At 36.6% G+C, this 14691-nt stretch overlaps 1 protein-coding gene across 1 annotated transcript in view; it reads right to left on the bottom strand.

Annotated features, from left to right (window-relative positions):
- LOC133518725 (zwei Ig domain protein zig-8-like) overlaps positions 1–14691 on the bottom strand; it is a 698354-nt gene that overhangs the window by 129010 nt on the left and 554653 nt on the right. Inside the window, exon 5 of the mRNA XM_061852405.1 lies at positions 8225–8263. Within this exon, the coding sequence (XP_061708389.1) occupies positions 8225–8263 (39 nt within the window). The remainder of the gene's footprint in view (positions 1–8224; positions 8264–14691) is intronic.

Raw genomic sequence — 14691 nt, 5'->3', positions numbered from 1 at the left:
GCCCATTACATCTTCTTCCGGCGCTAACGCTACTCGGATATTGTGTGCCTTAGGCGGTCTTCACATTGTATAGGGATCCACACGCCGCTGTGGGGTGCGAGCAGGACATCGCTATACAGGTGCAGAGAGCTGTCTCGCTTATAAGCGTACCGAAGTGTACCAGAGCGGCGGCGTGCGGACGTTTGGAGTGATAATCGCTTTAGACTTAGTTCTGCGACTCACGTTTAACCGAATTTGAGTTCTTCGTACGTGTTAATATTATTATTTCCTTTACATTACAAAACCTAGGTAATCTTAAAGTGCAGATGTCACTAGTGACGTAGTCACACGTCACAGCTGCAATGGTTATTTGCGGTGAGTGACGAATGGTTACCTCGCAAAATTCGTAATGCGTCGGACCGGCAATCCAAAGATGTGGGTTTGAGTCCCATGTTAGCCAGAGTTGATCATCGTTAATATTTTCATTGTGTTTGACATCTAAATTGTAAAATTTATGGTGTGATCTTGTTTGTTAGATGTGCAAATATATGTAAAACAATGCCTTAAACTCAATACCAATTCACAACAAATCCTTGTTTACCCTCCTCGTTCCTCGTTTCAGAAATAACCCCATTGTAACCGGACGGCTAAATAAATGGCCATTCAATTGAAAGGTTCCGTTGTTTTTATGTATTACGAATCCCGAAAGGTCTGTGGACCGTGACATCTTTCTGTTAGATCAAAAAGGTCGCATTTCTATATGCGTTTTATTCTGCGTTATGGCATTCTGACGTAGGATATTAGAATATAATCTGCTATTATTATTTTAGTGTTAGTGGGCCTTTTGAGTGCCACGTCGACCAAGTATTGACCTATAGTAGTGGACCTTTAAAGTTCATTATTAATGCCCGTTGAATCTAGAAAATTCCGTATTCTTAGGGCCGTAGTGCTCTGTACCTCATAAGATTGCAATACGTGCCGCACTAAGTAGATACTTCTTTTTGACATTAGTGGTCCGCAGGAGCAGAGAATGTGCACTGCAGTTTCTTCTGATTCCTGGCAGAACCTGGCGGTCTTGTTTCTGCCCAATTAGAAACACGTGTTTGTTCTACTTGCAGTGTCCTGTCAGTATTCTTGTCAGTGCGCATGATTTGTGTTATGAGCGCTAGAAGCTCATATCACGACATATCTGCTTTGTCGGAGTGAAAAGCGTAATACCTAATGTCAAAGCAAAGTTGTGTTGCACATTTTTCACTCAGTCAAGATGATCTTCGGATGTCGCCTGCGATATTGCCGGACCGATACGACCTTCAAGAAATGAGAGTACTCCCATCTCGCTGTGGTGTTGCAGGTGTCCATGGGTCATGGTAATCGCTTACCATCAGGCAATTCATCTGATCGTTTGCCTCCTATATCATGAAAAAATCCTTAAGATGTTTGACCTTGTTTTTCCCTTCCTCTGGAGAATGGCGTGCACTTTACAAATTGGTTGTCTCTACTTATTGTTATATATCTCTCTAACAATTTACAAACTAAATATCCTCCTCATCGTTTTCAATGACAGCGACCCTAAATAAGCATTATGGACGTTGTCTAACGTGAGCTCTAATGTGGCTGGCCAGGCCGAACTTGCTCTTAAAGACTATTGCACGCGTGTCAATAAAGTTGGCCAGCTGCGTTGAACGTGTACACGTAGGAGGGCTTAGGTCTCTTGTTCCGTAACTGGCGTTTTATGTCTAGGCTAGTGAGGCGGTTATCTTTAATTGTTCTAACACCGTTATGGATGATATAACGCCTCCTTCCAGCAATCTCCTCCCAATGCTCAGGGTCGATAGCGCAAGCGCTCAGATGCTGTTTGAGCACATCCTTGTAGGGCAAGTGCTGACCATCGTGCTTCCACTTACCCACCGCCGATTACTATACTCCGATTTTCAAGCAGAATGCCAATCTAAATTAATTACAAGATTTTAACTTTTTTCTATCAGCCTTACAAACAAACGTCTGGACAAGGACGACGACCTCAAAATCAATCGTTGTTAAGTATTAATGTTACAGCGAATGCAGTTATATGGGTCGTCGGATATTTTTACTCGTCCGACATGTCTGCAATAGAAAAATAGTTTATTCATAGCACTTGTGTATTTAATTGTACGGATATTAAAATTGTATGTGTGTGATTAAAGGCTTTCCTTATAGTCGTAACTATTTTGCTAGTCAAATATAATTTAAATCATATAGTGTAGGAAATACAGTTGATTTTGGTTTGTTTGATAACTGAATGAAACAAAACATATGCAACTGTGTTCAAATAAAAAAAAACCTCGAACTGAACAAGTACTTAGTAGCTAGGACAATGAGCTTTAGGAAGTTATAGTTCGTGTCATCCATGATGACGCGCAGATTTGTCAAATCCAACCTTTAATAACATGACAATACGAGTCAAGGCATGCGTCAGACACGATCACTCACACACTCACTCACTCCCTCACTCACTCACTCACTCACACACACACTCACTTACTCACTCACTCACTCACAATGTCACGACCATTACATAACGTATTAAGATTACTAATAAGTTTTGGTTTCTTTGTTCAGTATATAATATAATAAGTATTAATATTTAAAAATATTAGTGGTAACACGTTGTAAAAAAAAAAAAAATCTAGTGCTAACCACCAATTATCTGTTAACCTGTTGCTACCGGTGGGAACCTATAATTGGCTCTTTGTTATCTATATATATAACTATTGTACAATTTATAGCTGTTGGTTCTCCGAACAATAAATAATAAATAATAATTACGAGAGAATGACACGATCTACATGTAAAAGTGCTACGCGACATATAGCGAGTAACGTAACGAGAAATATAATCGCTAAAATTAAATTGTAAGTATGACTAAACTTTGTTGAATGCGGCTGTCGTCTGACCAATTTTTACGTATTTTTACACATTGTAATCAAGAGCAAATGCCATGAAAAAAAAACACTTGAAAACTAGACTATAAGTATTTGCGAGAGCAGACTTGAAACAAAACCTTAAAAGGTTAAAGTTGGATTAATAGAATAAAATTCGAAAACATGTCTAATTTTCATTTATTTTCAATTGTGTACTCTGCATACTGTAGCAGTATTTTTTTTTGTATAAATTTAAAACAGAAGTATACTTTCAGAGATATTGACCAAAAAAGACAAAACCCGCGCGAATCCGAAATCTGCCGTCGCAAGATTCATATGGCACGCCTAATCTTTTGTCCCTTTCTAATTTCCTGGCTTAACGGTTCTAGGTAAAACACCTGTTTAGGAATATATTCATTCATCGAGCAACATTATAAGTCAAATTTATGTTCTGTCATTCTTCATGTTTGTGACGTTTACACAATAAATGTGGTTTGCCAGCTACCTACAAGTCGACACTCCGTTGGGACGGGTCATGGCGGGCAGATGGCTGGGCAAGCACACGATCCATATTGTATTTTATTTACCACCTTGTCATACAACGGAGCTAAGACGTCACAATGTTCACCATTCGAAACTTCATTCAGTCATGTTTTAGATTTAAAGAATAGAAATAGAAAAACCAATCATGGCCGATGCAGCGTGCCTGCACTTAAATTTATTTTAAAGTTAAAATACCAATCCCTTTCGACTTCGCACCTTATGCATTTTATTTTGTTGTGAATAGACACTAACTGACTTGAATTAGTGAGTAAGAAGACATAGAAGATCAGAGAAAATAAAGCGGGCCCGCTCCACGAAGATAAAGCAAGTAATTATCTCACTGACCACAGGTACTGTTTAAATTCTTTCTTATTTCCGTTCTTTTCTTATTCTGTTCCTAATAACACCTATGGGTATTAGGCTGGTTTACTCAGACTGTTTACCTCCTCGAAAAAGCTATCTAACATTAGCAGTCTACAATTTGTTACGCTGAAAGCTTTGTGAGTGATCTAACCTTGACAACCCTTTAAATATTTACAAGTACACGCATTTCCCTAACAGCAGTGGAAGGGTTGTTTGGCGAATCACTCAGCGGAGATTGGGCGTCGCGAGTCGAGAACGGGTTATCAATATAAGTCAGGGGGTTTAGGGGGTGGTTTGAAGTTGGGAAGGATAGTGCTTGTCACCGTAGGAAAACGTAGGGAATTTCAAGGTTACGCTTTGCTTTGGGCAGTATACGCAAAGGTTAATTTGAATATGAGTGTATTTTGACATCAAATAATGAAGCAGCATGTATTTACTGCAATGTTCTGCCACCAAAGGGCAGCACTAGCTCATATTGTAAACCATAGATTAACTTATACATAAACAGTTTTTGAAAAGTTTTCACTATAACTGATGCATCAAGGAGGTTTGTTTCCAGAAAGTCTATCTCGAATCGCGAAAATAGAAATTTTATTATCTAGCCTCCCTATCGCTCGAATATGCAAGAGTAATAGAGAGTTTCGATTTTCGCGATTCGCGATAGACTTTCTGGAAACAAACCTCCTTGATGCATGCATGCATGTGTTCCGCGGTAGGCCCGGTGTTTGTGCTAGTAGTGCCCTCTACGCAGAGTTTTGCGTAATATTCCCTATTATTTGGTTTTGGAATAATTCATGATCCAATTGTAACAGAATATAAGATTTCCAGAAATCTTAATCAGCCTAGGATTGAACTTTAAAAAAAAACAGAATTGAAGGATGAAATTTAGTACTCAAATAATAAAACGAAAAACACCATAGCCAATTTCCGACAATATAGTAACAATTTACCCTATCCCTTTTGTCTCGCAGTTTTTAAACAGTCGATTTTTTAGAAGGGTTACCAATTCAACCTAGCTCAATGGCTTCTACAGGATGCCTTTTTCATAAGACTGTATAAATTTAACGGTTTCTGAAAAAAAAAAACGGTAAATTAGGTAAATGAAACATTGATCAAACAAATTTCGAAGTTGAGATACGAGTATGTTACCCTCACACATAGAAAATACCTTCAAAGATCTCACTCAAATAACGTCATCATGCGGTTAATCTGTAACCCATTAAACGTCCGTGCCGTTATCCGTTACGTTACTCTTTCCGTTATCCGTTGTCGTTAATTGTTGTTTACCGTGACTAACCGTGCGCTGTTTGTCTCCATTACACGCGAAAACAACGTGCGTGCCGTGGCAATTTGTGGTATAAGTGAAAAGAGATTGAATATTTTAAAACGGGTCTTAAGTACGTATTTTAAGTCGAAGATTGCTCGACATGTTTCGCTCTTTAACGAGGAGCGTCAAAAGCACGCTTTGGCGGACGGACGCAGACTGCGGGCTCTCTGCGACTGATTGATTGACGCGGGCGACGGCGGCGGCAGGGGAGGCGAGAAACTACCCTCGTTTACACTATTATTGTAAAATAATGGGATACACCCAACGCTTTACACGTCATTCCCTAATATTTCGCTCACACTAACCACCGATAAAATATAAAACAACGGTCAATTATGAAAATAGATTAGTTTATGTTTTAATGGGACCGCCGGTCGCCCAAAACCGTATTCTACTCTAAATTGGTGGAAGGTAAACTCAAGCACGGCGGTTAGCATCTGCGTGTTTTAACACAAAACGTCTCATTAATGACGCGTCATCACAACTGTCACAAGTGATCATGATGTACGAAATACATTGCCGCTCGAAAAAAAATCAAAAATTAATTATGCTCTGGTAGTGAAGACTAAACAAAAAAAAATCTTTCAGAATTGTTTTATAGCACTAAAACCTGTCTAGTTTAAGTTTAAGGTTATATCAAAATACACACTGTATTAAAAAAAACCAGCCAAGTGCGAGTTGGACTCGCGTTGCAAGGGTCCCGCACATCACACGATTTTTCTTTCTCTGCATCTCTGTAAACTGTAAACCTTACGATGGACTTCATATAACTAAAAACCGACTGATAAAAAAATCCGCGCCACGTACCTATATCAGGAGTCGCCTGACTATATCAAGTACCTACAACGAGACGAGAGCATCGGATCACGAGCAGCGCGCACTGTAAGTTGCCCCGTTAATATGGTGTCTTTAGTGCCCAGGACTTTACGTCGACCTTCGCCTGCCGCTTGGAGTCTGTACGAGGACGCCGTAAGCGCCTGACACTGGTCTGCGCGTAGCAGTCATGCTTATCAGTCGAAGGATCAAGGGCGCTTCAAGCGTTGCAGGCGAGGGCGCCCCAGGACAGGAGCGCTACTTTTCTTTCCACAGGCGAATATAAATACTTATCGAGAGAGGTTGCGTTGTTTTATCACAGAGGTCTAATGACCACCTCCTGTTTCCATCATCAGAGCAGCTCAATTATCTTAGAAGTTTTTGAGGAAACAGATAAATACATACTGGTTTTACTTTGCTGTAGTCGGCTAAAATATAAAAAAAAGTTACTTCGTTACATACCGCGAACTCACAATGGTGTTAAGACCAGGGCACTTAAGTGCCATGGACGTTAAAGGCGCGTAAGGCCTTTGAGCCTACCATCGCTATATTTAACAATTTCCAATAAAAACTAAACAACAGAGAAGTTCTATCTAACTATCAAACCTGCTCACAAACTTTCACCAGAGTCGGTAACACCTTCGCAGATGCAATTAGTATAACTCGTAACTTAAGTTTTTTTTCTTCAGTCCGACTTACCCTTAACTGACAGTCTTCTAATAAGTTTTCCTGTGATCTTTAGATAAAGAACAATTTTGTGTAGTTTTTTGAAAGCTTTAGACCCAGTAGTTTCGGAAATAAAGGGGAGGGGGGGAAATGGTCATTTTTTTGCCTATTTTCTTGAGTAACTTCGAAGCTAATTATTTTTAAATTATAAAAAAATATTTTTTAAATTCTTATGATAAGCCCTTTCATTTGACATGTATCACGATATACTTTGTAAAACTTTTATTTTTAATTTTCTCGTTTACCCCCCAAAAGTGGCCCCTATGTTTGAGATTCATTTATTTAAGTTATATGTCCGTCTTTGGATCACAGATTTTCATATGTGTACCAAATTTTAACCAAATTGGTCCTGTAGATAGGTTGTGACAGACGGACAGACACGCACGAGATGATCCTATAAGAGTTCCGTTTTTACCTTTTGAGGTACGAAACCCTAAAAACTGAGGTGACGGACGCCTCATCCCGGACCCGGACCGTTCTAATTGAGTCATACTTAAGACTCCATATAATTTAAATCGCTATCAGTTTCTACTTGCACCTCAGGGCGCCGCCTGTTTTCAACTGATATATCCATAAGATGGATTTATTGCAGCGATCATTTCGACAAATCTTTTAATGGTTTTGTCCGTTGTATGGATTTATTTTACAATTTCAATGAAGTTTTATACAATTTGGTTAAGTGTTTTGCACCTGCTGATTTTTGCAGAATATCTATTATTTTAGGAGAAATGATATGAGGATATGGTATACCTACCTATTATTACTCCTGTAATTTTAGTGTACCGGTTAATTATACGATCTGCTACTAATATTGGAGTAATGTATAAATATTATGACATCATTATATTCGGTGTTTTTACAGTAGGTCAATGAGTCCAGTTATCAAAACTCATATACAACTATTATCAATTCCTATTTTTTAAAATATATCTATATTATAGGACAATTTACACAGATCGACAGTAAAATCTATGAGGCTAGTAGACGATTATATATATAATACATGGTACGATCACATCTGAAAATATCGATACGAAAAATGTGCCAAAAATATGTATATACTACCTTAATATATGAGCAATAAGGTCGTTATACATATTTTTGGCACTTTATTCGTATCGATATTTTCAGGCGTGACCGTACATAAATATTTATACACAAAGAAAACATCAACACACGATGAACACACAAAAAAAGCCCTAACCAGGATTTCGGCCTAGGCTAGGAGGCTGTCAAACAATACAAAAATAATAACCAAAACAACAAATAGTTAAAAAAGGTTAAAATAAGTACTCCAAACTCCAACATGGGATTTAAATATTAGTAAGGGATTCCAAGCGAAATACTCATTAAAACGGATCATTTTTTCAGCTCGATAAAGTAATCAAAGAGTTAACACAAAGCCCTTTCTTCGAGTTTTGAAATCATTTAGCTATATTACTGCAACTATTTTATACACAGTTACACACAGTTACTTTAGAAAGTGTGATGAGAAAATCGTTAGTAAGAAAATCGCTAAATGACTTAGTTGCTTGATAAATAGGGGTAAAAGGGGAGCGACACACGGACAGACCTGCGTCAGAGAACATCCGCTGGTAGATTTCGTCGCAATCTGTAGAAACAAAAAGGGTGTAAACAAAAAGAAAATTAAAATGAAGTCAAATCAAAGAAATGTAAATTTCAAATGTCACTTTGGCTGCAAGGCTTAATAAAGGAAGATACATGATAACATTGATAACACAAACAAAAAAGGGTTAGATTCTTAAAAATTACACATTTTTTTGCAAAAAAAATTTTTCACAAATCAAATAGAAGTCTCAAATAAAATATAAACTATGTAATACTAATTCTAGAAGTATAAAGTTGTCTACAAAAATTAGTATTACTTTATGTGTATTCGCACGCAAGGCAAGAATGAGTCCATTCCATTTTGTGTATTATTTCGATACTAATTGATTCGTACTTATTAATTGTTCTTGTTAGTACTGTACCTGTCGTGGCCAGTTCTTAGAATCGATTATTTGATTTGATTTATGAAATGATCGGCCACATCATGAAAAAATCAAACCTAACTTATAACCATATCATAAAGTGTAGCCACTTCACACTGTAGCACACATGTCGCAACTTCGCAATATGTTTACCGATGTTTCATTTGCTGAATTTTCATTTGACCGAACGGATTTTAGGTCTTAAATGGGGTTCAAACAATAGTGACAGTAATCAAATTTGACACAGATAATCTTTGGGTTTCATGATAACGTCCCTTAAAATTCGAGCTAGTGGCCCCCACTAGGATCAGGTGCCATCTCGAGAACCTACCTGCCTTTTTAGTTTTCTCAGAATCTATGAGTTGTGAATATTGTGTCAGGCGAAACGGAAGCTTACTCGTATTAAATTCCACACAAAAATGATATACGACACTATGTCCCTATAACGAAGCCTTCTTCTAGAAATATGGTTCAAAAGCTTATTAGATTTCACAAAAAAAGATAACACTGTGGTTGGGTAGATAGTGTATTTGTGGTCTTTGTACTTACAATAGGATAAGGTACATTACATGTATAGATATCTTTGCCCGTAATAGTTTTTATATCTTTTTGTTTAAGATCAATTCACGGTTGTCCTTTCTTAGGTTTTTCATCAATCATTTGATATTGGACTATATTTTAATATTTTCTGAGGTAGGTTATGGTAAGTTTTTGCTAAATTATGATAATTATCTTTAAAATTATACCAAAAATTACCGCATAGTTAATTAATTTATTTAAGTTACTAGTCCATCTTCGGATCACCGACTTACTATAATCTGACATACATGTACCAAATTTCAATGGATTAGGCTGTCCTATAATCCATTGAAATTTTACAAAGTTTTCTAAAAGGCATTCTCCAGAAACCATTGAGTTTAGGTTAGGTTAGATTAGTTCCTAAAAATAATTTTAAAAATTCAACGGTTTTTAGAAAAAACACGTTCGGTTAAATGAAATAATGAAATGATTTCGGGATTTTAATAATTGTTTATAAAGTTTTCGGAAATGAGATAGGTAACCATAAGAAGTTTAATATTTGCCATTTTTTGTGAAATAATGATATTCAAAACCAAAACTTGAAGGCAAGTTTAACATTCCATCAGTATCAGTGGGGGCCAAAATATTTTCGTAATAAAATGTTCGCTTCGAGAAAGAGCTAATAATATTAAATATATTATTATATATTATTTATTATTATTATTTAATAATATTTGTTGAAGTATCAGCACCCGTAAGAGTTTCCTAGACTTAGATCAAGGTTTTGGAAAATAAATAGCCATTTTTGTATAGATACTATATAATAATATAAATCGACAACTCTAAGTGCTAATGTACTTGTTTACTCAATTTTACAAAGAAAGTAAAGTGAGACGAAACAGTCTAAGTTTACTTAAATAAGCGTTCTTAAAAAAATCTGAATGGAATAAGTACTTTACACGTCTAAAACTTCAACAAAATGAACAAACATGTGCCGTAAGTAATCAAAGCACTTCGATTATAAGTTTGTATCGAAGTTGCAAATTACTTCAACCTCCTTTTTTAGCTCACATTTATCAAAACTCGCGTAATTCCACTCGACAGCAAAACGTACTATGTTACTTTATTCTTTGAAAGTCAAAGATATATTTTCATTTCTCGTCTTATTACAAAGGAATTAGGTTCAATATGTAAACATATGTATGTGACTTTCCTTGTATTAGCACGGCGCCAACACTTTTCACCTCAGCGTCGGTGGAGATGTTTACGCGCAACTTTCTTCTGGAGGGGGAATATGGTATTGTTTCGGGAGTAATTAGGGGGAGGGGGTGATTAGAGGTCGCCGAGGTGATCTGGCGAAGAGCCAGACGTCTCCAAATGGCCATGAGAAACCAATCACGCCCGGCATTGACAGTTTGATGTATGCGATGGAACTGGATACTGCGAATTGTTTCCGGGCTTTGATAGTATATGTTGTTGACGTTAAGGTAATTATGAATGTGACTATGTAATTTGAACTTGGAGCGTTGATTTCGATTGATAGCAGTGTGTTACGTTACCGCCTCTTGTTAAAGGTGCACAAAAAAACTGTTACTTAGGTAACTTAAGTCCATAAATTAAAACTATCGTTCAAAATCAAGTAGCTTTGTACTATGCCAGTACGAGCGAGTTGCATAGAAATTAAGTTATGCACACGCTAGCAAATATATCAGTGTCAAACTAATGTTGAGTATGTGATATAGAAAAAACGGTAATATATTTAAGTAAAAAAAATGCAACGAGTATAAGTAAAATAGGTTCTACGATAAAAATTGGGCTTGAGCTTGTAGTAGTATAGAATATTTTTCGTCATCGTATTTTAAAAGTATTTAGGTTTACCTGATTTGATAATTGGGGAGAACTAATGTACAATCATTAGTAATATCGACATTTTCTACTTAACAAAAATAATAAGTGACGAATCGTTAGTGTTTTGACATACTTTAATGACTTCAATATAAATCGAGAAAATCTGCGTCTTTTCTGTAGACATTACAAACGTTAAAATCGTACTTACAGTTACAGTTTACATTTTCCTAAGAATGTCATTATACAAAAAAAAAAAAATAGAAGGTGTGGATAAAATACGACATGCCGATATGTATGAAGTACAAAAATTAGGCTTTAGAGTCAACAGGTAAGTCGCATAACATTTACTCATAATATAGTACATTACGATACAAGTGCCAAAAATAGGAAATTCGAAACGAGTGGCGATAAATTAAAACACGACCGAAGGGAGTGTTTTAAATCGACACGAGTTGCGAATTACCTATTCGCACATGTATCGTACAACGTTTTACAGTACATATGGCCCTTTAAATGTTCGACACAGTAACGTAATATGCTACTTCTCGCACTAGTGCTATAAAGTAGCCCCATATGTACTGTAAAAGAAGTTTTCGACTCAGATAATAAGATAACAGATAAGTCCTATAAATCTTCAAACTTTTTTATTGTTCTAAGTATAGTTTATTATCCTCTTGCATAAACTTGCAATAGGAAATTTATGCTATAAAATCGTAGCTCACGAAATGAGAAGCAGCAAAACTTAAAGATAGTGATTTCATAGTTTAAGTTTCGTATTATGAATTATGTTTAAGAAGATAACGAAAGTTACCAAAGTTTTACACAGTAGCTAAGTAGCGACGGCCAACCTTGATGCCGTCGGTCTTGATCGGGGTTCGGACACGAGTGTAGCTTTATTGAAGTTTATAAGCTCATTGTACCTAATATGCCAATTTAAAAAATAAAATATCTTTATCTTATTATTCATCTCCAGTCTTACCTTTGGCTCGACGTCGGAAACTTGGCATGAGGTTTCAATTATAGCTACCATTACAATATTAAGGTAACTTTAGACTTGCAAATAGCCAACTTTGAGGCCGCCATTGATCTTATCTGCTAGACCGAAACAAGAGTCTTAGAGGTTTAAACAATTTGAGGCAATTATTTTGGTGACACGTGATTTATTGACATATTTAAGAGGCCGATTCTGTGTTCATACTTTTCATCACACGTACTCGAAAATTATCTTATTTCATGCAGGTGTGCTGAAGATAAAAGGCTTATATTGTTCCCGCGGGAATTATGGATTATGGGAGTTAATATCTAACTAATTCATACGAACCAAATAGGTTATTAAGTAAAGTACTAATAGTTAAGTTTTACTTCTATGGTTACATACTTAGGTTTATATATGTTTATTGTGTATGCTTAAAAGTTTTTGAATTTGATTCATTTAATAGCCGAATACAACAGTTTTATACAATTTTCAATTGTGGCTGAATGTCGGATAGGTCTGTGCATTCGATGCCTAATCTGTCAAGAAATTACAAAATGGCGGACAAATATGTCACCGTAATTAAGAATTATTTCGCTTAAACTTTAGTTTTTTCTTCGCAAGTATGATGAAAAACATTGCGTGTAACTCCGGGGGTAAGAATATTGCAAACTTGGGTCTTTAATTCTCTAATAAAGTTAAGTTCTAAATAAAGTTCTTTGAACATAATACAAAATATAAACCGTAACAAATTAATTAATCAGAATTGGCCGCAAAGATGTGGCTAACAATTTGGGGAAATTAATTTTCTGACACGAAACTTATGTGTAGGTTTCAACTGTCTCAAGAATTAGGTTTCATGGAAAGAGGCCTTACATTAAATGTAATGTGTTATGCGCAGTTAGGGTTTTCATTGTTTTGAATTTTTCATTATTTTTCATTAGAAGAGGCATAAAAGGCTAGGTCATTATGCTTAAATTTTAATATGGTAATGTCATACATAATGGATTAAATTTTTATTTAATCTGTTTAAAATTATCATACAATGTTAATTTTTTTACTTTTTATATTAGACAATAATAATGAACTCAATAATAACCCAGGGTTTATGTGGCGAAGCCTTTAAAGAAAGAAATAACTATACTAAAATTAAAGTAATAGGTACATAAAGTCAAAATTTAATATCTGTGGTAAGTAATTAACTCTTAAAGTTTGTGTAAATTCGATAATATACCTGCATGGCTACCACGAGTTGGCGTTTGATATTTACGTTAGCGTCTGCATGAATTAGATCGCATTCCCTCTCTATCGCGCCAATACATCAGTACGAGCGAGCGCATGTAAACGTCAAGTGTCAAATCATGGTACGGCTACTGTTTTAGGTAGTTACTTAAAACTTTTTCCAAACATGGAAAACGCCATCTACAGTCATTATCCAAAAACCACAGATTTAAAGGCCTACGCACTTCATTTCCTTTCCACTTACCGCGAACGTGACATAATCATGAATATACAGAAATACTGCAAAGACTGATGTATGTGTACCGCATCGGCTGTGCCCTCAACCTACCCCCTTGAATGAAACGCAAATATTGTTCTGCCGGTTGCTAATGTGGTACGATACTCCCAAGCTGGGTATTCCTGTTACTTACAGAGCTAAATGCTCAGCAAACCATATAGGCCGGTATCCATACCAAGAACAAGCTGTGAGGATGTCTGCGAGCTGGCGCCGGTGCATGGAGTGGGCGCACGCACGTGGGTGCCATAGTACGTAAAATCTGTCGCACGCCGGTGCCATAGTACGTAAAATCTGTCGAACGCAAGTGCCATAGTACGTAAAATATGTCGCACGCCGGTGCCATAGTACGTAAAATTTGTCGCACGCGGGTACCATAGTACGTAAAATCTGTCTCACGCGGGTGCCATAGTACGTAAAATCCGGCGCACGCGTCCGCGCTAGTTAGCATTGGACATTGTAACAATTTTGAATGATACACGGTTAGTTTCACTTAAACTTAAATTAACCGGGATATGGACCATGATTACCTTTTGTATTGTTACCCAGCTATCTCCAGTTAACGGTGAACAAGATGCATGTAACTGCGTCGAAATATCGGGAGCTCAAAAACAATACAAAAGGTGATCACGGTCCATATCTCGTTCGATTTGAGTCTAATGCTCATTACATTTTTTCACCCGCTCCGTTAAACCGCGCCAATTAGCGGACGCCCTGATCGTACTTGCTAGCGTCAGCATATAGGATTCGTAAGATGGAATTCGTATTATAGAATTTCAGATCGGAATTTGAACGATAGCAACTATTACTCTTTTACAGCTACTTAAGTAGACTGTTGGTTTGATGGTGTTATTGGTTCACTTTATCTAATAGTAATCATCAAAAAACCAAATTAATGAAAAATTAATAAATTCATAGCTACTCATAAAAATACATAATATAGCTCTCCGTTTACGCATTCCAAGTAACCTTCCCACGAGGTGCCATGGCCGTATCGCTAGCGACTGGATAGACTCGCAGTTAGATCATGCCCTGCCTTATGGCGCGTTGGTAGTTGGAACGAGCAAGATGCATTCTGATTAAACTAACGCAGATGCTAACGACAAGTGTGTCTAACACATTCACTGCCAACGTTTTGGTAGCGATTTCAATTTTTAACTTTAAACTTGGTGCACAACAAAAAATATTTTTTT

The sequence above is a fragment of the Cydia pomonella genome, chromosome 6 (assembly GCF_033807575.1).
Source record: "Cydia pomonella isolate Wapato2018A chromosome 6, ilCydPomo1, whole genome shotgun sequence".
Taxonomy (NCBI): Eukaryota; Metazoa; Arthropoda; class Insecta; order Lepidoptera; family Tortricidae; genus Cydia; species Cydia pomonella.
Note: the sequence above shows the minus strand (reverse complement) of the source record. Positions and strands in the feature narration are given on the sequence as shown.